At 42.9% G+C, this 23,431-nt stretch overlaps 1 protein-coding gene across 4 annotated transcripts; it reads left to right on the top strand.

Annotated features, from left to right (window-relative positions):
• Nucleotides 1-76: 76 nt before the first annotated feature.
• Bivm (basic, immunoglobulin-like variable motif containing) lies at nt 77-22,152 on the top strand. 4 transcript variants are annotated; one of them, XM_038315507.1, is made up of 10 exons: nt 77-208; nt 5,918-6,509; nt 9,248-9,374; nt 10,379-10,474; nt 10,928-11,032; nt 11,256-11,350; nt 14,706-14,838; nt 17,078-17,164; nt 18,716-18,812; nt 20,467-22,152. In XM_038315507.1, exons 2-10 carry the CDS (start codon nt 6,041-6,043, stop codon nt 20,758-20,760), a joined length of 1,503 nt encoding a protein of 500 aa, XP_038171435.1. In that variant the 5' UTR covers nt 77-208; nt 5,918-6,040; the 3' UTR covers nt 20,761-22,152. The 4 variants fall into 4 exon arrangements, with proteins under 4 accessions (XP_038171435.1, XP_038171434.1, XP_038171436.1 ...); XM_038315506.1 differs by lacking the exon at nt 77-208 and adding an exon at nt 442-768; XM_038315508.1 differs by lacking the exon at nt 77-208 and adding an exon at nt 804-1,288 and having other exon boundaries at nt 17,081-17,164.
• The last annotated feature ends 1,279 nt before the right edge of the window (nt 22,153-23,431 follow it).

Here is a 23,431-nt window from a genome sequence, read left to right on the forward strand (position 1 = left end):
TCCTGCCAGGGGGGTCCATCCCCTTCCCCCAGCCCCCACCCCCACTCCCCATATTGCTTTCCCACCTTCTTTTAAAATTTCGGATCACCGCCTTCCGGGAACCCTTAAATACTACAGTTGCGCAACAGGGGACTGGCACGTCTGGACTCAGCTAAGATTTCCCAACAGAAATTTTGCCCACCGTCCCCACCGCACCTGCAAATGGCAGGTATTTATTAAACGATGAAAGGAAGGCAGGTGTTTTCAATGCTATCCAACCACCCGGCCCCAAGGTCCTGGCGCGGTCCCTGTGGGTTGGAATGGGACGAAAGACTCCGGGCCTAGGGTGAGAGGAGCGACTTTAGAGATCTGTTGTTGCCTTCCAACACCGGAGTTCCTCGATCCAATAGAGGCATTCCCCAGTGGTGGGCCGGGCCCTGGGACTGGTCAGCGGTGCGCTCCGCCTCTCCGCAGCGACGCCATTGCCTCGTTGCCGCCCCTCCGTGGAAGGATCTGGGCCGAGCTGTGTCTCTTAAGGAGGGAGAGGTTCAAGGGATAGGAATCACTGAAACAAAGCTCAGTTTTCGGGTGCATCCGTGGGTACCTGTTTACCCTCGGCAGGAGCGGGTTTCCACGCTGCACTAACGGGTCTCGGGCACCCGGCCTGCAGTGGCCATCCTCTTTCCATGCACACGCGCATCAGGGCCAGGGAGGTCCAGAGAAGTCGCAGGCTGGGTCCCTCACTCCACCGGGCAAGGGGCGTGGAAAACTCAGACCCCCGGTGGCTCGGTGAGCTAGGGGGTGGGAATTGTTTTTTTTTTTTTTTTCTTTCCTCCCTGCCATTGTTGTTATTGGTGATATCAGCTCCTCCGTCGCGGCCTCCCCTCCCGGCTCCTGGGTTGTCACAGCCGGCTTGCTACCCGCCCCCTCCAGTCCCCCTCAGGTTGGAAGCGGCACCCCACACGGGCCTGCTCGCGCTCCCCCTCCTGGCGAACCTTGTCTTCCGGCGGGGAGTGAGGGAGGGAGCAGGCCCGGAGGAGCTCAGGAGGCTTTAGCAATCTTCGGCTGTTGGGGGACTGGGGACACCGGACTCTGGTTTGGCTACCGTAGACTGGGAGTGAGAACCCCGCACAGCTCCGCTGCTGCAGTTGCGCTCCCGGGTCTGCTCCGCCCGCACCGGCACCGGCACCGCGGTCACCTTCAGGTGGCCTCGGAGCCTCAAAGAGGGGACGGTGGGAGGTCTCTCGGCTTCCCAGAGCCTGGGCTCTATAACAGGGCACCGTGAGCTGCAGGAATCCGTTAACCGCAGGTAGGCCGCCCGGAGCGGATTTGGTCTGATGGCCGAGGCTAGGGAACAGGAAATTGTGCTCAAAATGCTGATGGAGAAGGGGGACCAGGCTGGTGGTGTCTTAGCGTTTCTCAACGATCCTTAGCAAAACACTTCTGTTCTGCGTCTCAGTTGTTTTCTATACAGAATATTGATTACATTATTTGCGAGATGTTGAAAGCTTTATTGAGATTTTATAAGATGTCTAGTTCTCTACTGAACGTGGTATTTAGGCATGTTAGACACGAAAAGCACATGACTTGAAAAGAACATAACTCAGACAGTGAATATTGACTTTCCAAGTGGTATGTTTATTTGGCAGAACTGTTCATTCCCATGACTTTCACAAGTCATTTCTCTAGTGCTGTCCTGAAAGCTTGGGGTCCATACTGCTCGAGAGATACTGTGAATAAATTGTGAAATTGAGCTGTATTCCTGCAGTCGTTCTCATTACCAAGTCTTAAAACGTTAATCAAAACGAGCAGGGAACTATTACAATAATGTCTGGTGCAATATAGGCACTGACAAAGTATTTGATGAACCTAGCTTCTCCAAAGGCTAGGCCTGGGATACAATTGGCCGGACAACCAGACTTTCAGGAGGTAGCCATTTGTATACAAACATACATACACATGAAAGTCTTTCAGGAGGCAGCCATTTGTACGTACACAGACACAGACACACACACACACACACACACGGGAGAGTAAAAGCATAATTCTGGAAAGAAAGGTAAGAAAGGTTCCACAATATGTGCAGGGAACCTGGCCTAATCAGACCATTAAAGAAAGCTTCTCCAGAAAGTGATATTTGAGTACTGTACCTTTAAAAGATGGAGGGGAATGAATTAGTGAGGGGGTTGGGGGGCTGAAGACAGCATTTGGAAAACCGAAAAGTACTTTGGAAGGACAGAGGAGACGATATGGGGTACTATGGGGTACGGTGGCTCTAGAGACAAGATTTCAGACTGATTAAGGAGTTAGCCTTTTGCTCCAAGAGGTAGGCAGGGAAGTTCTGTGAGCACGTATTCTTGGCACACCTTCCTATCTGCGGTCTACGCAGGGATCAGACTAGAGAGGATAGCTCAAAGGGCAGGTGGCAGGGATTCACACCCAGAGATGGAAGGGGATACATGTCCCAGACAGCTGCAGGCAAGTGGTGGGCAATTAATCAGCCCCCCCACACCTCAGTTTTAGCCGCTTACTAGAATAATCTACGTCTGTAATGGTTTGGTTTCCAGTAATTGTGCCTTCTTCATTTTAAGAAACCAGACTCTTAGCGAAGTCCTGAGGATGCCATCTCAGAAGCCCTTCTGAGTTCAACTGCAGAGGGGTGTAGATGTGGATCAGGCTTGGCGTGGGTCCTGGGTCATTTGGTTTCATTTTCCATGAACTATCTTCTGATACTTCATACTTTTTCTGCAATCTATTTTACCTGTGTCATCAAAACTATAAATATGCACATTTTCAGAAATAAATAAAAACAGTAGCTCAAATGAGGACGTATTTATACCTGTCATTTTCAGGGACAGTCTCTGTAAAATATCTCTTCAGGTAGATGACAGTTATTTATGTTTCTTTAAAGATAAAATGAGACCAGAGAGAATGCTCTTGTCCGGTGGCCATTGCTTAAAGCAAACAAACCAAAACCAGATGGCGACATGTTTTATTGATCAAGTGCTGTACCCTTAGTCACCTTCATCTTCAAGCAAGTTCAGCCATATCTTTCCTTCTTTTTTTTTTGTGAGTCTTCATCAAGCATTTAATGACTAATTTATACAATGTTCAATCTTGCTTAATCATTTTTCCATCCGTGATAGATTTAAAGCTTCAAACGAGAAACATGTATAAAGACAAGTATGATTACATTTGATGGGTAAAAATTGTTTATATCTTTCCTTCTTAAGTGAAGCCGTTTCCCTTGCTCATTTGATTTATTTAGCCTTGGTTATTTGAGCTTGGGTCTTGCCCAGTATGGGCGGCTGTCTGACTTGGAGCTAGCGGTGCAGTTTAGTCTAGACTCAACCTGGCAGCAACCCTCCTGTTTCTGCCTCTTGAGTCCTGGGGTTACAGAAATGGGCTCCTAATTCAGTTTTGCTCACAATCCTTTTTTTTCTTTCTGTATGTTCCGTATAAACATAAAACCAGCGAACTGTGACATGTATTGCTGGTCCCATGGTCAAAATTTTATTCAAGTTCAGGAAGCTAGTGATGGCAAGATAGAGTTAAGTGTCGGGTTGTGATCTGTGACGGGCGGAGCCTGGGGTGCGTGTGATGCACCGACTCCACTTTGTCCACTACCCCAGCTGACCATCTGCTGTCTGTTAGTCTTCCTCTCCCAACCACAGACACACTCGTGCCCCTCCGCCACGCATCTTTTAAAGACGGCCATGAGGATCACAGATAGGAAGTAGGAAATCAAGAATCCTAGAAATCAGCGAGCTGGGCGGTGGCTCAGCGTGTAAGGCGCGCGACATCGGTTGGCACGAGTGAGGTCCCGAGTTCGCAGCCCGGGTCCGTGGTGTGTGAGATTCTGTCACGGAGCGGTTCCGTGTCCCGTGTGTGTTGCGTGGGTCTGTGCGCGGCGTCTCTCCCACGCCGTCTTGTTGGGAAAAAAAAAAAGTTTTCGAGGCCAGACTGGTCTATAAGAGCTAGTTCCAGGGCAGACTCTAGAAACTACAGGGAAACCCTGTCTCGAAAAACAAAATAAAACAAAACAAAACGAATTCTAGAAATCCTGTCCTCAAAGAAGACTTGTGTGGTCTGCAAACCTCGTGCGTCTTTCTCCGCTGTTACCATCACACCACCCATTGAGGAAAAAGGAGAAGGTTCAGACACTATCTGTAGACACACTAAGAACTTTCTCTTCTAAGTGAAACCACTGCAGGACCCCCTTTGACGATGTACCTCTATCCTGAGAGCCACTCTTAGCTGCAGATGAAGAAAAAGCCTACCTGAGGTTGTAAGGCAAAGGTGTGTCTTATAAAAGGGGAAGCTTGCTTGGCACAGATGGAGTCTCCTTCCTAGCAGTGTATTTACTTAAATCTATTGATGGTATATATGACCTTTAGCTCGTTCATTTAGGAGATGCTGGAGGATCCCCTGCTCATCCTCATATCTGTTTCTTAGAGAGTCAGCCAGGTTGTACCATTTAATATTTGTGTGATGGCTATTAAGGAAATAATAATCTGTGATTTTCATTTCTAGTGTTGAAAGTAAAAAGGAGAAGATAGATCAATAGTTTAAAAGAAGTCCCAGTGGGTGGGTTTAATCTTTCATCCTCTGCTTGGTCACTGGAGCCTGGAAAGGCCTGTCTTGCTCTTTCTGGCACCTGCCTTTGATTTACGGTGATGCTATGCCTCACTAGGGACTTGTTCCTTTGTAAGGCCTCGCAGCTTCTTTGAATGCCCTCAGTGACTGTTCGAACTTTACTGTTTTCTTCCCCAGAGGAATCAGGTTAGATGTGAAGCCCAGTTTTCTCTGAGAATGATCAGAAGTTAGTGACAATAACTTTAAGTTATAAGTTTTATTTGAGTATGACCATTATCATCGTGTATGTGTTATCCCTATATACTTTTTTTTTAATCATCTGACCAGTGTACGCCTTTAGGCAGCATCGTTTAGACTTAATTCACACGCCATAGAATTCACTATCGCAATGTATCCTTCAGTGGCATTTTAGAATCCTCCCCAAGTTGTACTGTTACTGTGTTTTACTGTGTTAGTTGTGGACTATTTTCATTATTTCAAAGAAAAGGGTCATCATGGTGAACCCTCCTTCATCCCAAGGTAACTGCTAAGGTGTACTCTGCTTTGTAGACTTGCCTCTCCTGGAGGTTTTGTGTAAAGTTGGACTCTTAAGGGATCAGTTCCTTTGTGACTGGCTTTTTTTATTAGCATAAGGTTTCCAAACTCCATTCATCTTGAATCAGGATCAGGAGTTCCTGTTGCAGAGTAGTGTTTTATGGAGGAACATGCCACCTCTATCCATTGGTTACGAGGCTTTGGGTTTGCCTCTGCCTCTCGAGTGCTGGGATTAAAGGCGTGCACCACCACTTTTCCCTTTTTAACTTGATTACTTGTATTTTATTCTTGTATTTTGTTTTAATCTCTTTGTGTGTGTGTGTGTGTGTGTGTGCAGGTGCACATGCGTGTGTGTACATGTGTGTGGAGGTCAAAGGTCAACATTGGGTGTGCCCCCCATTACTCAATCTTACTTTTAAAAACAGCATCCCTCACTGTACCAGACCCTCACTGATTTAGCTAGAGTGTTAGCCAGCAAGCCCTCGGGATGCTCCTGCCTCTTCTTATGCAGAGCTGACAGCTGCCCTTATGGCCCACCCAGCTTTTTCTTTTTTAATGTGGATGCTTGAGAACCAGCTCAGGTCCTCATATTTGCATAGCAAGCACTTAAGCCAACTCAGCTGTATTCCCCATCCCCTATGATAGGTGTTAATATAAGGTAGATAGTTGGTCATCATAACTCAGGATGTATGGTCATAAAATCAACATGCATTGACTGCAGATGTATGAAACATACTCATTATAGTTTATTGCCATTTATCAGGCCTGCTGGAGAGACAATCAGTCTTTCTCCTCTGTCTTTTCTTAGGATTCCATTCGTCAGACCTCAAGCTTCTATAGAATGCGATGAGAATTTGCCAAAGTTGATTTTCGAAAGAGAGAGAGGGTTGCGGCTTATTCCTAGGAACAGAGACGTCTGCCGTTGCCTTCGATGCCTCACGTTGCAGAAGCTGGAAGAGCCACTGATTCTGGACATGGTGAGCCCAAAGCCGAGAACAAGTCCCCAGAAGAGGATCTCCAAGGTGCTGTACAATCGTTTTGCACAAGTGCCTCAGGAGCACCCGTGGGCCCCAGAGGAGATGGTCATTATCCTTCAAGCTGTCCAGTGACTCATACTCGGGAAAAAATCTATGCCATCTGTTCAGATTATGCCTTCCTCAACCAGGCAACCTCCATCTACAAAACTCCCAACCCAGCTCGTTGCCTCACTGATAATACCTCGCTTTCTGCTGAAAACAGTTCAAGATACATTGGTGTCCCACCTGGTACATCAGACATAATCTATAATGAAGAAAATAGCTTGGAAAACTTATCCACCAGCCTGGGCAAGCTACCTCTCGCGTGGGAAATCGATAAATCGGAATTTGATGGGGTAACCACAAATTTGAAACACAAATCAGGTAAGAGGATGCTGTGAAGTTCACAAGTGAAAACAACCAAAAAAACCATGCCAAGTATTGCTAAATCTTGCCGTGACATATTTTCTGTTTCTTTTTTTAAAATATTTATTTATTTATTATGTATACAATATTGTGTCTGTGTGTATGCCTGAAGGCCAGAAGAGGGCGCCAGATCTCATTACAGATGACTGTGAGCCACCATGTGGTTGCTGGGAATTGAACTCAGGACCTTTGGAAGAGCAGGCAATGCTCTTAACCACTGAGCCATCTCTCCAACCCCCACATATTTTCTGTTTCTGAACAAAGAACATCGCTACCATCATGTTTGTCGTTGCAATTTTTTTTTTTTTGTTTTTTGTTTTTTTCTTTAAAGTAACCCTGGTCTTAGTTAGTCCCTGAATATACTGCCCATGGAATCTTCTGACCTTACATGTGCATTTTGGGAGCTTTGAAAATAAAAAAGAATAAAATATAAGTATTAAAGATAATTATACAGTTGCTTAGAAAAGGCTAATGACACAGCTATTTTGATTATTTTGATTACTGTTATTTTGTAGTTTTGCAGGGCATGGTCATATATCCTAATGTAGGAGTATTAAGACATTTTTTAAAAATTTTTGGATGTAAAAAGAACATCTGTTTTGATCAAAGTTGATTTTTTTTGTAGCTGCTATATTTTAAAGTCTTTTATTTCTCACAAGTGTGAATGCATGTTTCTAATAACCTGTTCATATTTTTTTGTTCGCTACGTGTTCCAAATGTTATAAGGAAATTCTGTTTGACATCTCCTTCCCTCCTTTTCAGTGATAGTTCTAAAACTTCCAGGGAAGTTCATTCTTCAGCAGACCTTGGCATTGATGTATTTTTGTGAAGCAAAACTTTAGAAATACTTGTCTTAAATTGGTTGATAATATGAACAGGGACATATAGCATTCAAATTGCTTTTACAGTGCTCTTAACTGCTGAACCAGCTTTCCAGCTCTCTGGCCTATAATTCTTAATCTTCCTGCTTCAATATTTTGGAGTACTGGGATTACAGGTGCATGCCACTACATACTGCTCTGGGCTTTAATTTCTTTTCTTTCCTCATACTTTCCTCTAAATACCAGGGCAGTTAGTGTATGTGTATAGTGGGAGAGGGCTCTATGAGTGTTTTCTGGTTAGGGTTGGGAAGAACGGACAGGGTACAGAGCACGGACAAAGGTCATTTTGTATGCTGTGCTCTTGCTTCTTCTTTGACATTGTTTTCTTCCCGCAAGTTCAGTAAAACGTTGGCTGTAGAACCACATCTCCTTGGCGGTATGGAGATCTCCTAGGCAGTATGGCGATCTCCTTGTCAGTATGGAGATCTCTTGCCGCAATGTGTGTGCTCATTTATCCCTGGGAGAATCACAGCAACACACACACCAAAAGCAGCCCAGGGTCAGACTCTCAGAACCCAGTAAGGAAAGAAAGACAGAGCAGTCTCGGCTCACTGAGGTCGCAGACTTGGTGTGTCATTAGTCTCACAGCTTGGAGTGCCTGGTAAAAATTACCCAGGGAATTAAGTCACCAAGAGGCAGAGGAGGGAGTCCCAAGGAAAGCCACTTTTCTGTTTTCTGTCTGAGATTCATTTTTACCAATAATGGCCCAAGGAGATTTAGTTCACGTGTGCAAGTGGCTGCTAAGCTCCAAAACACGTTTTGTGTGTGCTGTGTCTGCGAAGACACAGACAGAATAATTAAGCAGGCGGGGAAACTGTGTCTGGATTGTAGAGTGTTCATTGCATAATACTTTACAGATGTCCCTTGTGTAGGAGAATTTCCCGAGTCCCAGCTGGTTATAGGAGCTACATGGTTATGAGTCTGTAAGCATTTGGTATGTCTAAATAATCTGTCTTTGATAACACAAAAATAAAGTGTTAGCCTTAATTTTCATATGAGATTTGATTATCTCATTTAAAACGGATGCTATCAGGAAGATATTAATGTGTCTGAGTATAGCTGAAAGGAAAGTTATTTTAACAAAATTAGCCTCGGGTGTTAATATTTTAATATGTATCCTATTTTGAGTGGATAAAATATCAGCATGTTTCAAAAATAAATAAATAAATATGAAAATTAAACAAGGTTAAACTCTCCCTCTTACTTTTGCCTCTTTTGACCATTTTCCATATCTCTCCATCCCCAGTAGGCAGTCATTGGGAAGATGGGGGGGGGCACTCAGAGGACACCGTGTTTTGCACTCTGGTTTCTAGTGCAGCGCTTTGTTTTAATAATGTAACATACGCTTCACTCTGAATTCATTTTGAAGTCCCTAGGGCCTGGAGCTATTATTGGACAGAATGTCATCACGCCAGAGCCAATGTCTTAATACAACTATGTTTATGTGGGTTTACTTGTCTTACAGAAAGGATTCGTATTCAGGAAAGCCGTCTAGTTTAATTCTTTCCTGTTGGTAACTTTAAGTTGTAGATGTGGCTTAAGATTTTGGGGCCTGGTTATTTTACCAGCTCCAAGAGACTAGCTCTGATCTTGGATACGTTCTTCATAACCAGTGCCGTTTCTGGCGGTTTAAATTATTTTTAATTCTCTTTCTAGGGAAGAGCGCTGTTCTAGAAGGCACGGGCACTACTTCGAGATGTTTGCAAATACCGTGTTCAGAGTGCTTAGCAGTTTCCTCTCTAATTCCGTTGTGCCTTCTGGTGTGGTGGTTTTCTTCATCTGAACATTTTCCTGCTTTATCCTTTTGTCCTGTAGGCAATGCAAAGAAACAAATTTCCAAGAAAAAAACTTCAGATAAGAAAGGGAGGCATCAGAGGGAATGGCCCCAGCATTCTCCTCTTGAAGACGTGAAACAGCGGAAAGTCTTAGACCTCAGGCGGTGGTATGTGGCCATGCTAGTTTTTGGTCTTAAAAACATATAATGTGACATCAATTTTCCTGGGTATAAGTTAATAAATTGTATTTATTATGGTCTCCTTTAGTTCTAAGATTGTCTAAATACTTTAGGTTTATCTCAGATTTTGGAAGTACACTGACTGAGCTGGGCCAGTGTTCCCTCGACTTACCTGGCCAGCGGTCTCATTTTGTGAATCCTCCTGATGGTAGGCTGCTTTGGATGATACTTAAATTTCAGTGCAGTTGTTTGCCTGGTTGTTCTTCGTTGTCAGATTACATAAGTATGCATTTCTGAAGATGCCTTTTTAGCTTAGAGTAAGTACTGCCACACTTAATAAAATTAGCTTCCAGACTAGATTAATATTTTCTCGACTGTCCTAAAAGTTAACGTGTTTGCTTGTCATGGCTCACTGATCTCAGTTTAGAATCTCTACCTTTCTCCTTCTGTCTCTGTCTCTCTCTGGGGGATTTTGTGTTTCCCTTTTACATCCTGTGACAGGTTCTGCTCTAGGGCTCCCTCCCCAAGGGTGCACATGGACATGGTAAGTGATAGAAGGATGTTCTTTGGTCTAAGTAGAAGAATCTCTGAACCTCTTGACACCATGGGACAGTGGTTTGCTTTCTTTTTCTAGTATTTCAGAAGTTACAAATGGTCTTGAACCCACTCAGCTGGGCATTTACATAGACACTTGAGTAGATGATATTAGAATTTATAGACCAGATCCTATAAATTCTTTTTTTGGTTTGAATAAGATGTGCTTTAGTATGTTGTTAGCCGTAATGTAGCCCTTCCTGATAAAATAGATGATATTTTTTTTTTACTGTCATGTATTCTTTGTGTTTAATAAGTAGGAAATATTTTAGATGAATAATGATTTTGCACTGCACTAAAGTTTCCCTATGATCACGTTTGAAATCCCCCATAAGACCTATACTTCTGTTCTGTGTCTTTTGTATTCACTCAAGGCAAGAAACTGTTTGGTTTCTCAGGTACTGCATAAGCCGGCCGCAATACAAGACGTCCTGCGGTATCTCCTCACTGATTTCTTGTTGGAATTTCCTGTACAGCACAATGGGAGCTGGGAAGTAAGTATGCCAGGTTATTGCTATCACCAAACTCCAGATCTGAACGTAGTTTGAAGGAAACCGGGTGTGGTGGCACGTGCCTTTAATTCCAGCACTTGGGAGTCAGTCAGAGACAGGTGGGTCTCTGTGAGATTGAGCTCAGGCTGGTCTACACAGTGAGTTACAGAACAGCCAGGGCTGCATAGAGACCCTGTCTCGAGAAGAAAAAGAAAAGGAATGTGAAGGCATCTTTTTTTTTTTTTTTTTTTTTTTTTAAATGGAAGACTCTGAGAGTAGATTTTGCACAAGCTGAGAAAAAAAAAAACGTGTATATTGCTGTAAGCCTTTCAGGCTAAAATATTTGCATGCATTCTTTTCAGTCAAATAAAAATGAAAAGTATCCCTAAGACTGTGGGCACAGATTGCATTTGTGGGTGTCTGGACTGTGAATGAAACGGAACATTTCTCTCGTAGTCTCCCACCTATTACCCAAGAAGATGCATTACATATTTTGGGCTTCCAACCCCCGTTTGAAGATATTAGGTTTGGCCCCTTCACTGGAAATACAACGCTCATGAGGTACGGAGCTGCCCCTTAGGGACAACACCTTGTTTCTACTTCTGTGAAGTGATAATGCTGTGGTGTGTGTGGGCAGTAAAAGAGAGAAGAGAGGCTTTAATGCGGGGTCCCCGGCTCCCTTAGAGCTCCCACGTGGGGGCCGGGCTTGGGTTTCCGTACAGTTAGAACGGTGGTCCTTCCTTGTTATGAAACTGTTGCTATGAGTAAATCTTCTTGTTTTCAGATGGTTTAGACAAATTAATGACCACTTCCATGTGAAAGGATGTTCTTATGTTCTGTATAAGCCCCACGGGAAGAACAAAACAGCTGGAGAAACTGGTAGGTGGAAATGAACACACCTACACACACACACACACACGCACACGCACGCACATGCACACGCACACGCACACACACACACACACACACACACACACACACACCCTATTGCCCCCACCCCAAGTCCAGGTTTTCAGGTTGGGTAGATCTTAGAAACTGGCTATATTGATTCCTAGGACATCCAATAAACTCTCAATAGTCTGATGTTTCCGCACCTCTTTATGTAAGGAAAATCATGAGAGTACTATGTAGGGCTCTTCAGAACTTTAAGGCGTGTTATAAACATTGCTATTGACGCATTGCTTGTATTGTTTAGGGCATTGTTCTGTATGTGCGTGTGTGCTTGATAGTAAAACTTCTAGGATAAAGCACGGAATTTGCAGCTCATTTTATTTTTTATTTTTTTGGTTTTTCGAGACAGGGTTCCTCTGTGGCGTTAGAGCCTGTCCTGGAACTAGCTCTTGTAGACCAGGCTGGTCTCGAACTCACAGAGATCCGCCTGCCTCTGCCTCCCGAGTGCTGGGATTAAAGGCGTGTGCCACCACTGCCCGGCTTTGCAGCTCATTTTAAAACAGTGAAATCATCTGGAGCGTTAGTTATAGCAACACTCATGAGGTTTTGCATTACATTTATAATGAAAGTTCTTTTCTCTCTCTCTTTCTTTTATTTGAGACAGGGTTTTTCTGTGTAGCTCTGACTGTCCTGGAACTCGCTTTATAGACCAGGCTGGCCTCAAACTCACAGAAACGTACGTACCTCGGCCTCCTGAGCGCTGCGATTGAAGGCCTGCGCCATGACTGTTGGCAAAAACTCTTTTATTGACTATGTCTGGGCTGTCAGGCGTATTGACTCAATGGCTGTAGTCCCAGCACTCAGGGGGCTCTGAGGCAGCAGGATTGTTCTGCATACAAGGCCTGCCTGGGGAGTCATACTGTGGTTCAGGCTAGTATGAACTAAAGCGGGATGCGGTGTGTGGCCATACCTCCCTGGATGAGTCCGCTCTTGTGTGATCTGGTCTGGCCTCATTAGTACTTGGGACACCGAGCGAGACTCTGTCTCAGGAAACACAGCAAGTTTCCAGAGCCTACACTGTCCTCAGTGGTAGAGAGCCTGCCTATCAGGTCTAAAGGCTTCCAGTTCAAGTCTAATGGCAGAACAACAGTGTCATTTATCTGAGAGAGCTTCCCATTGCACACTTTTATAATTTAAAAGTATCTCAGGGGCTTTTCTAAAGCAATGGTGAGCATAGACATCTCTTGCAATGTTTGAGTATACAAAGAGGAGTTATCGGTCTTATCTTAATTCACCGTCTGGAAGCTATGTGCAATCATGATTGCTTATGGAAACGCAATGAAGACTGCACTGAATTTCTTTTTAAAAGTTCGCCATCTCAACTGCCGATGGGGTCAGTTTTTTACAGTGTGAGCGGATACAACTCAAACCTACGGAATGACTGATCGCCATTAGTCTTGGTGAGGTAGGAATTTTGGCAGAGAGGAATCCCTGTCTGTGCTGACCTGCCGGGAAGTGAAAGTTCATGCGGAATGCCTTGGAGGAACTTCAGAGTAGAAATTAGAAACATCAACACATGCTTCTTGATCGTGTGGGGCAGTCAGGGAGCTGCTGCTAATGCTGACTGGCAGTTCTTGGGGTTAGCAGCTATTTCAGTGGCCAGAAAGCCCATTCCTGTGAACATACTATGCAGGCTTTCAGCTTGCTCTTTTTTGGGTTCCCAACTTTAATGGGCTATTTGTTAATGAATAATTTAATTTCTTCCAGGAATGCAAGCTAATGAAACCTCAGTTAATGGCTTTGAGTACTGATAAAAACTTGTTTCTCATGCTAATACTTTTTTTTAAATTAAGATTTATTTATTATGTATAGTATTCTGCCTGCATGTATGCCTACAGGCCAGAAGACAGCACCACATCTCCTTACAGATGGTTGTGAGCCATCATGTGATTGCTGGGAAGTGAACTCAGGACTTCTGAAAGAGCAGTCAGTGCTCTTAACCCCTGAGCCATCTCTCCAGCTCTGCTAATACTTTTTTTGTTTTGTTTTGTTTTGTTTTTTTCTAGACTGGGTTTCTCTGTGTAACAGTCCTAGCTGTTCCTGGAACTAGCTCTTGTAGACCAGGCTGACCTCGATTGAAATCACAGAGATCTGCCTGCCTCTGCCTCCCAAGTGCTGAGATTAAAGGTGTGCACCACCACCAGCTGGCTGCTAAGACTTTTGAAACCACTTGACAGCTATTACAATGATGGGTAACAGATGAGGAGAAGCAGTTGTCATGGAACTTCAGCCTGACTGCAAAGCTGTTGCCTTTGATGTGTGTGATATTTACAGAAAGACAATTGTCTTAGCTCGGGTTTCTATGGCTGTGATGAAAACCATTTCCAGAGAGGTATTTGACTGGTATATCCTGAATCACAGTCCACTGGGGGAAGCCAAGGCAGGAACTCAAAAAGGGCAGGAACCTAGAGGCAGGAGCTGAAGTAGAGGACATAGGGGAATGCTGCTTACTGGCTTGCTCCTAATGGCTTGCTCAGACTGCTTTTGAATAGAACCCAGTACTGCCAGCCTAGGGGTAGCACCACCCACAGTGGGCTGGCCCCTCCCACATCAATCACTAATTTGAAAAATACGTTCTACCGGTTTGCCTACAGCCAGAATTTATGGAGTCATTTTGTAAATCAGAGTTCCCGCCACTCAGTTGACTATAGCTCTGTCAAGTTGACAGAATGATAATGTGTATTACTGTGTGACAGGTGTGAGTTACTATGTGGCAGGTGTGTGTGTGTGCATGCATGTGCATGCACACCATTATTGCAGCTTGTTTTTACTTAGAGTTCGTATTTATTCATATGTATTAGAAAGTTTTAAGTTGGGATGTATATACTGCATCTAGACATTAAGATGTCTACAATTTCATTTCAAGTTTCTTTTGCAAATCTTTTGTAGACTCAGTTTTGTTTGTAGAGTTTCTAGACAGATGTGCTTCGCTTAGGGATGCTGATTCAGAAGCTTGTGGTGGCAGGTGTCCACAACCAGAAAAGTTGAGACCATGATCGGGTACAGTTACTGGGTTTTACACACTCATTGAATTTCTTAGACAACTTGGTAAAAAATTCTTAGAAAGTTCTGGTAAGCAAGGACATGCTTCACTTATTTTCCTACCGGGTTTATCTAAAACTAAAAGTAAATTCATTTCTGTTTTTACCCACATTGGTAGCTTCTTATCCCCTTACTGAAACTCAGAATGTCAGTGTGTTCCAAATTATGTCTTAATTAGTCCTCTGTGTAAAATACAGACATTGTTTTATGGCCCTCGGTTTGTCTGGTTTTATCTTTGTAGCTCCAGGGGCCTTGTCAAAGTTGACCCGAGGATTGAAGGATGAGTCACTGGCTTATATCTATCATTGCCAAAATCATTATTTCTGTCCAATTGGCTTCGAAGCAACCCCTGTTAAAGCTAATAAGGCATTCAGGTAAGCATTTCCATACTTGATAAGGGCACTTAACTAGGAAAACGTGTTGTACAAAGTGTTTGCAGGAATTAAACCGGTTCTAGTCTCTCAGAAATTGGGAACTTGGGAGTGTGTTTTGTTCACACCGAGCGTGCGAACATTTTGCAGGATTGAATGCACTTAGAAGCTGTTGCTCAGTGATTGTAAGAGAAAGTACACACTGAAGTACCGAAGGTGCAGGGCCATTCGTGTGCTAGCCTCTGTTCCAGGATATTTGATTACGCTGTGAACCCCAAGATTGCAGTATACTGGAAAAACTTTGTTTCTAGTTGTGGTGTGGCCCAGCCCTAGCACACACCTTTAATCCAGGAATTTTTGGTTTATTGTAAACAGGATTAAATAAAAGCATTCCATAGGTCAAGGGGCGGAGCAAGCAATCAGTTGACAGGAAGTAACCATAGAGAGTCAAAGGGAGTCAAGAGGACAGTAGACACAGGAAGTAGAGAGGAGGAACATTGGGTTGGAAGACATTTGTTGGAGACAGTAGGAGAGAGGAGAGGCTCCTGGAGCAATGGCTGAGGAGGAAGGTCATCTGGGTGCTTCCTCTGCCTCTCTGAGCTAGCAGGCTTTGACACCTGAGGCTACTGAAAAAAATTGGATGACTGAGATTTTGTTAACAATCACAATCCCCAGTGTCCTCGCCAGTATCTTAGATGCTGTGTTCCAAGAATGTATCACTGACTACATTAAAAAGCACCTTCTGTGTTCATAGTGAAGAACATGGGATTGTCAGGTTTTTCTCTTTCATCATAAGGAAACTCAGGACCAGTTTCATATCTGAACTTCATGGTTATATTTGCCTCTCCCTGTTGTTAGTCTGGTTTCTGTCTCATGAACAACAGGTTTTCACACACACACACACACACACACACACACACAAGCACGCACATGCACATACACACAGGAACTCCTATCTCTTTGAAGGAGATATATTCTAAATAAGGGTGCTGAGTTTGAATGTTACTCTTGTTAGCAAGTTCCTTCATGAGGGACCTGAAAGCAGAGATTATGGTTAAGAACAGGTGAAAGTGGAAGCCAAGTGTGACTCTCTCACCTCACTAATTTTCTGGTTGAGTCATACTTGGCTTTGTGGGCGTGGTGACTGAGGAGAAGGAAGAGATGTGGTGGCCATTGGATGTTATCTATTCAGTGAGGGCCTAGAGTCTGGCTGGAGAACATGACTGAGCCTTTAGGATGGAGGGTTTTTTGGTTCTGGAGGCCACGGGTCCCAGAAGTCCCACTCAAAGGCCCTTGGTTGTGGTGCATCAGACAACCTGAACAGGGTGAGCGGAAGCTGGAGGATCCAGGAATACTACTTGCATGGGAGGAGTAAACATAAAACCATTCTTTCTCTCAACTCCTGAAATTCTCTGTCCACTTTCTGGAGTGAGGGGCACTGTTGGAATCCTTTGATTCCAACCTATGCCTTTACCTTCCTTCAGGCACCTCGTGAATGTAAAACAGGCTTTGACTTTTCTTGCTTTGTTCTGTGAATAGTTGGAGTTCTTCACCAGTGAATTCTTGTGCCTGTGAACCACCTTAATTTTTTTCCTTAAAAATTATACAAATCCCCGGGATCCTTTTCAGACTTGAACTAGAATTTCCAGGGGGTGGGACTGGAACATGGTTTAAGATCATCATTCCCCACCTCCAGGCCGCCGTCACTTTAGGGCTGTATTTTTAGGATGCTGCTAGAAACTTGGTGCATCCTGGAAAAAGGAATAGCTGAAGAGAGCTGCTTAGGATGTTTGTCCCCTCTGGTTCAAGGGGTTAATATGTTAAAACATTTTATTTTTTTATTTTTTTTAAATATTTATTTTTATTATGTATACAATATTCTGTCTGCGTGTATGCCTGCAGGCCAGAAGAGGGCGCCAGACCCCATTACAGATGGTCGTGAGCCACCATGTGGTTGCTGGGAATTGAACTCAGGACCTTTGGAAGAGCAGGCAGAGCTCTTAACCACTGAGCCATCTCTCCAGCCCTGTTAAAACATTTTAAACCCTTAGTTTTGAACATGGAAATAACTAAGGCTTAAATATAACTCATGGATTTCTTGAATGGCCCAAACAAAAATGCTGGTATTGATTCGTCTTTGAATTTTAATTTTTGGGTTTTTTTTTTATCAGTACGTATTTGGAACAGCGTGCTTCATGGAGTGAAATACGTTTACCAAGCTATGAATGTATTTTCCGTTTAGCAGGGGCCCTCTCTCACTACAGGAAGTAGAGTATTGGATTTTAATTGGAGAGTCAAGTAGAAAACATCCTGCCATTCACTGTAAAAGGTATGTTTTAGTAGCCTTTATTGCTTTCTTTCATTGGTGTAATATTTCCTTCATTGAAAGCACAGATCAAAAATTGTGTAGCTATATGCACGTGGATAAATGGGAACACCTGTGTGGTCTTCAGCCAGTCACAGTGCGGCCACGTCACAAGAAAACTGTGCCGTGCTCCATTTCTCTCTAACCCCACAGCCAACAAGTTCTGCTTCCCATGGCCACAGATGTACTTTTTCTGTTTTGGAATTTTATGCACTTGAAATTCTATCCCTTTTTGTCTTACTTTTCTATTTAAGTAACACATTAAGAATCCCCCCTCCCCAGCTGGATGTGATGGCACACACCTTTAATCCCAGCAGAGGCAGTTACAGCTCTGTAAATTCAAGGCCAGCCTGGTCTACAGAGCCAATTCCAGGACAGTCAGCGCTATCCAGAGAAACCCTGGCTTGAACAACAACAAAATAAGTCTCTTAAAAAAATTTCGAATTGGACCATTTTTACTAAAAATGCATATTTGACTAAAATAAAGTCTTTAGGACCGGTGAGATGGCTTGGCAGGTAGAGGTGCTTGCATGCAGGCCTGCTGATCTGAATTTGATCCCTGGAATCCACAGGGTGGAAGGAGAGAAGATGCTGATAGTCATCTTCCAAACTCCACACATCGACTTTGGCCTGCGCCTCCCTTGCCCCTTTCCTTGCCTGTCTTTTCTTTTCCTCTCCCTCCACACCCTCTCTCTATCACCTGTACATACACACAGACTGATAGAATCTCTAGAATTCAGAGTTTACGGAGAATGGTCTTCATCATGACATGGACTCTTAAAAACTAACATCAAGGACTGTATCACCACATAAACAGAACTTTAGTTTCCTTTAGCAGTGGTTTTGATTTTTCAATATAAACTCACGCATGTCCTTTAAATAGTTCTTCCTATTGTGAATTGATTAGGAAATTTAATTTTCATGTTATTGCTGGTCACATAAAAAAAAATCCCTGATTTTCCTCTTTACAGCTTGATATTCACACCTTTACCAAGCTCACTTATTATGTGTATAACATTCCTTGAGATTTTTCTCCACAACCATTTTGTATAATAGTAGAGGCATGTTATTTTTTTTTCTTTTTAATTCTTTCAGAAATATAGGTAGACACTTAGTGGCACATCGGTACTGGTGCAAACAGAATCATGTGAACCAAGGGGTTCCAGGCCAGCTTGTACAACATAAAATCCCACCCCATGGCATTTATTTTAAGAAAACAGATTGACTTGATTATAATCGAAAGTGTGGCACGCCACTGCGCGAGCCTACAAGATGGTATTGGGTATGTTGACATGTTAAGAATAAATGCCAGTTATTTACTAAGAGCATTGTCAGGAATTGGATAACCACAGCTGTCAGAAAAAAAGAAGCTTTTAAAGGCTAGTAGATGGAACCTGGCCTAGGAGAATAATCACCAGTAACTGCTGTGATACATTGTGGCAACTTGCTCTTGGAAAGAGCTTTACGACAATGGTGTTTTGGGCCTAATGGAAAGTGTTTCTTTTCTTACTCTAGATGGGCAGACATTGTCACTGATCTAAACACTCAAAATCCAGAATTCTTAGATATCCGCCATCTGGAGAGAGGGCTGCAGTTCCGGAAAACAAAGAAGGTAAGAACACCACTACATTGGAAGCCGCGTCCCAAATGACCAACACGCGGTATTTTATTAATACTCTTGAAGTGGTAAGGAACAGAAACCAACTTCAGACTACCTTAGTCAGAAGAGTAAGACTTATATTAAGGAGACAGGCTAACTTTAAACTCCAGGCCAAAGAGGACAGTCATAAGGAAATGTCACCCAATACTGCAGGAATGGTAGAAGCCAAGGGGCTCATGATATCAGTCAATTCTCATGGAGGCTATGCTGTGCTCACAGTGTTTTATTTAAATCTGCCTTTCTTGCAGACTAACTTTCAATTTATGACTAATTTTCAGGTCTAGCTGGAGACTTATCTGCCTTGGTTGACTTCAATAGTCTTGGCCCAGCTTGGGTAGATGATGGTCACGAGGCAGAGCCGTGTGAACAAACATGACTTCAGGAAGGAGCTCTCAGAAGCAGATGTAGTATAGACTGAGTGGGCCTTCTTTAGTCCTCAGCCTGCTGATAAAAGAATAAATGAAGCTGGGTGTGGCCGCGCATGCCTGGAATCTCAGTTCTTAGAAGGACGGTGATTGCCAGGCCCGTCTGAGCTATAGAGATTTTGTCTCAAAAATCTTTGTCTGTACACACGCACACACACACACACACACACAGGAGGGAGTAGAATGAGTTTTTCGGAGAGGAGAGAGAACACAGATAAAAGGATAAGGCATGCCTCAGTGTGTGAGTAAGGTGTACGAGACCAGAACTACACCCAGTCAAGGCTGTGGCGAGGAGAACGCTGGTCCCTCAGGACTTTGTTAATTGGAAAGGCAGCTGGCAGGAAAGGTCTGTTGTTGGTTGTTTTACTCTTTTGGCAAGGCCCGCCGCCCAGCTCTCAGATAAATCACACACGGAGAGACTTATTCCTACTGCCCAACGCCTGGCCTTAGCTTGGCTTATTTCTAGCCAGATTTTCTTAACTTAAATGATCCCATCTACAATTTGCCTCTAGGTTTTTTTTTTCCTTTTCTTTTTTTTTTTTTTTATTTTTATTTTTTGTTTTTTCAAGACAGGGTTTCTCTGCAGCTTTAGAGCCTGTCCTGGAGCTAGCTCTTATAGACCAGGCTGGTCTCGAACTCACAGAGATCTGCCTGCCTCTGCCTCCTGAGTGCTGGGATTAAAGGCGTGCGCCACCACCGCCCGGCTTTTTTTTCCTTTTCTTATGTATATCTTCCTTTCACTCTTACTTTGTGAGTGGCTAAGTGGCTGGCCTCTGACATCTTTCTCTCCCTGTTCTCTTGCTCCTTTTTCCAGATTTCTCCTCTTATTTATTCTGTCTGCCTGCCAGCCAGCCCCACCTATCCATTCTCCTGCCCTGCTATTGGCTGTTTAGGCAGGCAAAGAATCACAGCTGCACAGAGTTAAATAAATGCAGCGTAAACAAAAGCAACACATCTTTCCATTGTTAAACAAATGTCCCAGAGAATAAATAAATGTAACACCTTAAAATAATATTCCACAACAGAGGTCAGTATGTTAGCATGCTCTGATGAGTGCAGAATAGAAAAGTATATTCAGACATGGGAAAGAATAATGCCACACCCCAAGGGAGTCAGTAAGGACCCCACAAACTTATCAGTAATGTCTCTTTCTTATCTTCGTCTTCTTTTGTCCTTCTCAGGTGGGAGGAAATTTGCATTGCCTCATAGCATTCCAGAGACTCAGTTGGCAAAGATTTGGCTTTTGGAACTTTCCATTTGGAACCATTAGACAAGAATCACAGCCTCCTACACATGCCCAAGGACTTGCCAAATCGGAGAGTGAAGACAATATCTCCAAGAAGCCGCATGGGCGTCTGGGAAGATCCTTCAGTGCTAGTTTCCACCAGGACTCGGCGTGGAAGAAGATGTCTAGCATCCACGAGAGAAGGAACAGTGGCTACCACAGCTACAGTGATTACAATGGCAATGACTGACCTTGCTGGGAACCAAACCCCTGGCTCAAGTGGTTCAGTTTTGTACACTGCTGTGATGTGCAGGACTGCATTAAGGCAGAAGATGATTTTATTAAGTTCATCAATAGGCCCAGATCTTGTGGTACAAAGCATAACCAGTAGTTCTCCAGTAAATAAGCTTACATAGTGTTACAACGGTTGACTTCAAATATATAGGCAGGTAAGCACAGATTACTGCCCTTTGAAAGTTGAAAAGCCATCTGGACAAAGGGTTTCACAAAAATCCAATAAAATCACAACCGCTTCAGAACAAAACCTCAAATGCATTTAGCGGCATCAAGACTTGAACTACTAAAGCATGAAGCGATTTCTTGAAACTTGATCCGTAGTCATGTATTGCAGATCCTTTGATTCCTAAGACCAATTTGCAAGGCACTGTCTGCCCTTGAGAATGGGGGCTGTTAAGTTCTAGCTCTTGCTCATGTTAAAGCTCATTTGGGACTATCTGGCCAGTCTAGTTGTTCTTTCAATGCTAGCAGTACCCACCGCACCCCTTGGCTTTCCTGAATAACAACTGTCTCAGGATTCTCAACACAGAAACAGACAATACTCAAGAAACTGACCTTTCTTCAGGTGCAAATGGGTGACTTACGGCCTTGAGTCTCTTGATCTGGTACGTGCCTGTGAAATAGTTACAAGAAGCGTAGGACCTTGAACGATGTCTTCAGGTCTGGAACAAACCTCGTTTTAGGGATATAGTTAAGGGGGCATTTGGAATCTATATCCATGTAATTAGTGCAGTGAGATCTGATATTTGGTCTCGTAACGGAGTCGTGTACTAGCAACAGCACTGAAGACACATTGGCAATGTCCAGCTCACCCTGAGGAAAACACTCTGTGTTCTCAACGCTGAGCTGTTTCCTTTCGCGGAACATTCAGACAGTTAGTTGTTGGAAGTGTGTATTAAATATTTCAGAAGTGTGAATTCAATACTTGAGCTCCTGTCATGTTTCTTTTGCTGCCAGTGTGCGACTCATAGACGTCTAGGGTCTTGTTCTTTCATGTAATACCCTCCTTCCAGGACTCAACTCAGTATCTCCGTGATTACAAGGTGCTGAGGATGTTGGAACCACGTTGCAATACACCTCAAGGGGAGGTTTCAGATTTTTATTTTTAAAAATTTTTCATTTTTTTCTCTTGAATTTTATATCCATTTATCCACTCATACACGTCTAGCCTACAGAGAGTGATATATATTACAAAATGGTCATATTTCTGAAGAGATTATTTAGCTTGAAATGTAAAGGACCGAAAGATTTGTAGGTTGTTGGTTTTGTTTCAACTTTGTTGAGAAGTTCATACTGGAACTTTTAAAATGTTTTCATCAAATAAAGTTTTGTTTTCTACTTTTAATCATGTGCGTGTTAATGACTCTGTGTCTTAGGACATATCCTTGTATCTATATGAGGCATATGATAATTTGTCAATTCCGTGTAACTAGTGTTATAAGAAACGTCTTGCAATTTTTAGAATCAGTGATACAATGTGGAAGGGGATGACATCTACTCCATACTTCTTATTTCTCTGATACTTCATAGCAGGGAATAGAAAATTTCTTATATTAGTCTGAACAAAATTAGGTTGCAATTTTTGCAGATCAAGTGTGTTTTCAATATAAGCTGTTTTTTTAATAGTTCAGTTGAGTATTTCAAAGAAATTGGTTTGAAGAACCAAAAAGAAAGGAACAAATACAAAATAAAATATAGACCTTAAGAACAAAGTGAAATCTGGAAAGCCAGGAAGAGTTTATTTACTGCATCCTGATCATAGGCTTTATAAAAACACCAACGGACACATGACCACTTAAAACTTCAGCTTACAAATTTGAAAGTGACTTAGAGCACAGTAATATTTGGATTCATCGTGGGAGTTATTCCAGGTTATGTAGGTAAGAGTTCTTCATGATCTTCCTTGCAAACTAGTAATATTCTTGCCCTATGTGATTTCTTAGTCAACCCTTAGGAATCTTCATAGATCTTCTAGTGAAGGATACCAACTGGCTCTGAAATTGCTGTTGTCTCACCTCCTTGAAAATGGTTTCCAAGAACCAATATGCTATTGTGTATGGTATTTAGAATAGTGGTAGGGAGACAGGAAAGCTATTTAAGTGTTCTTTATAATTATTATTTTGAAAATGTGTTTTAATTGATTGAGTAGTTTATAGAGCCCATTGAACCTTGAAAAGAGCAAATACCTTTTATGTCAAATATATCCTCCTTGGTTGCTATTATTTCAAAAGCACTTCTTATTTAAAACATTGCTTTGGCTTTAAAAGCATGCCTAATACCCAAATGGGCACACTGGCTCTTTATAAAAACAAAGAGCTCTCAAAACTTAAAAAAAAAAATCCAGTAACTATTCCTCTATCCACGACCACACGAGTTACAGTGCTATATCATATTCATATATCATATCATATATCATATCCAGCTGGTGTAGCAGCTCTAATTTTCCCAAGTTGCTTTGTTCCATACATGGAATGAGCTCAGGCAACTGCTCCAAGATCTATATTATTAACTCGGTCTCACTCTTTTCATTTCTACTCTGCTAACCTTCCAGTTATAATAATAATAGTAGGAGTAATAGTAATAATAATAATACTACCCCTAATCTTAATGCCATCTTAATGAGT

This window comes from Arvicola amphibius, chromosome 18 (genome assembly GCF_903992535.2).
Source record: "Arvicola amphibius chromosome 18, mArvAmp1.2, whole genome shotgun sequence".
In the NCBI taxonomy this organism is placed as follows: domain Eukaryota; kingdom Metazoa; phylum Chordata; class Mammalia; order Rodentia; family Cricetidae; genus Arvicola; species Arvicola amphibius.

Coding starts and splice junctions, on each gene's coding strand:
- Bivm (XM_038315507.1), top strand. CDS start 6,041: ATGCCTCACGTTGCAGAAGCTGGAAGAGCCACTGATTCTGGACATGGT. Junction 6,510..9,247: donor AAATTTGAAACACAAATCAG/GTAAGAGGATGC, acceptor TTTGTCCTGTAG/GCAATGCAAAGAAACAAATT. Junction 17,165..18,715: donor CCTGCCATTCACTGTAAAAG/GTATGTTTTAGT, acceptor TTCTTACTCTAG/ATGGGCAGACATTGTCACTG.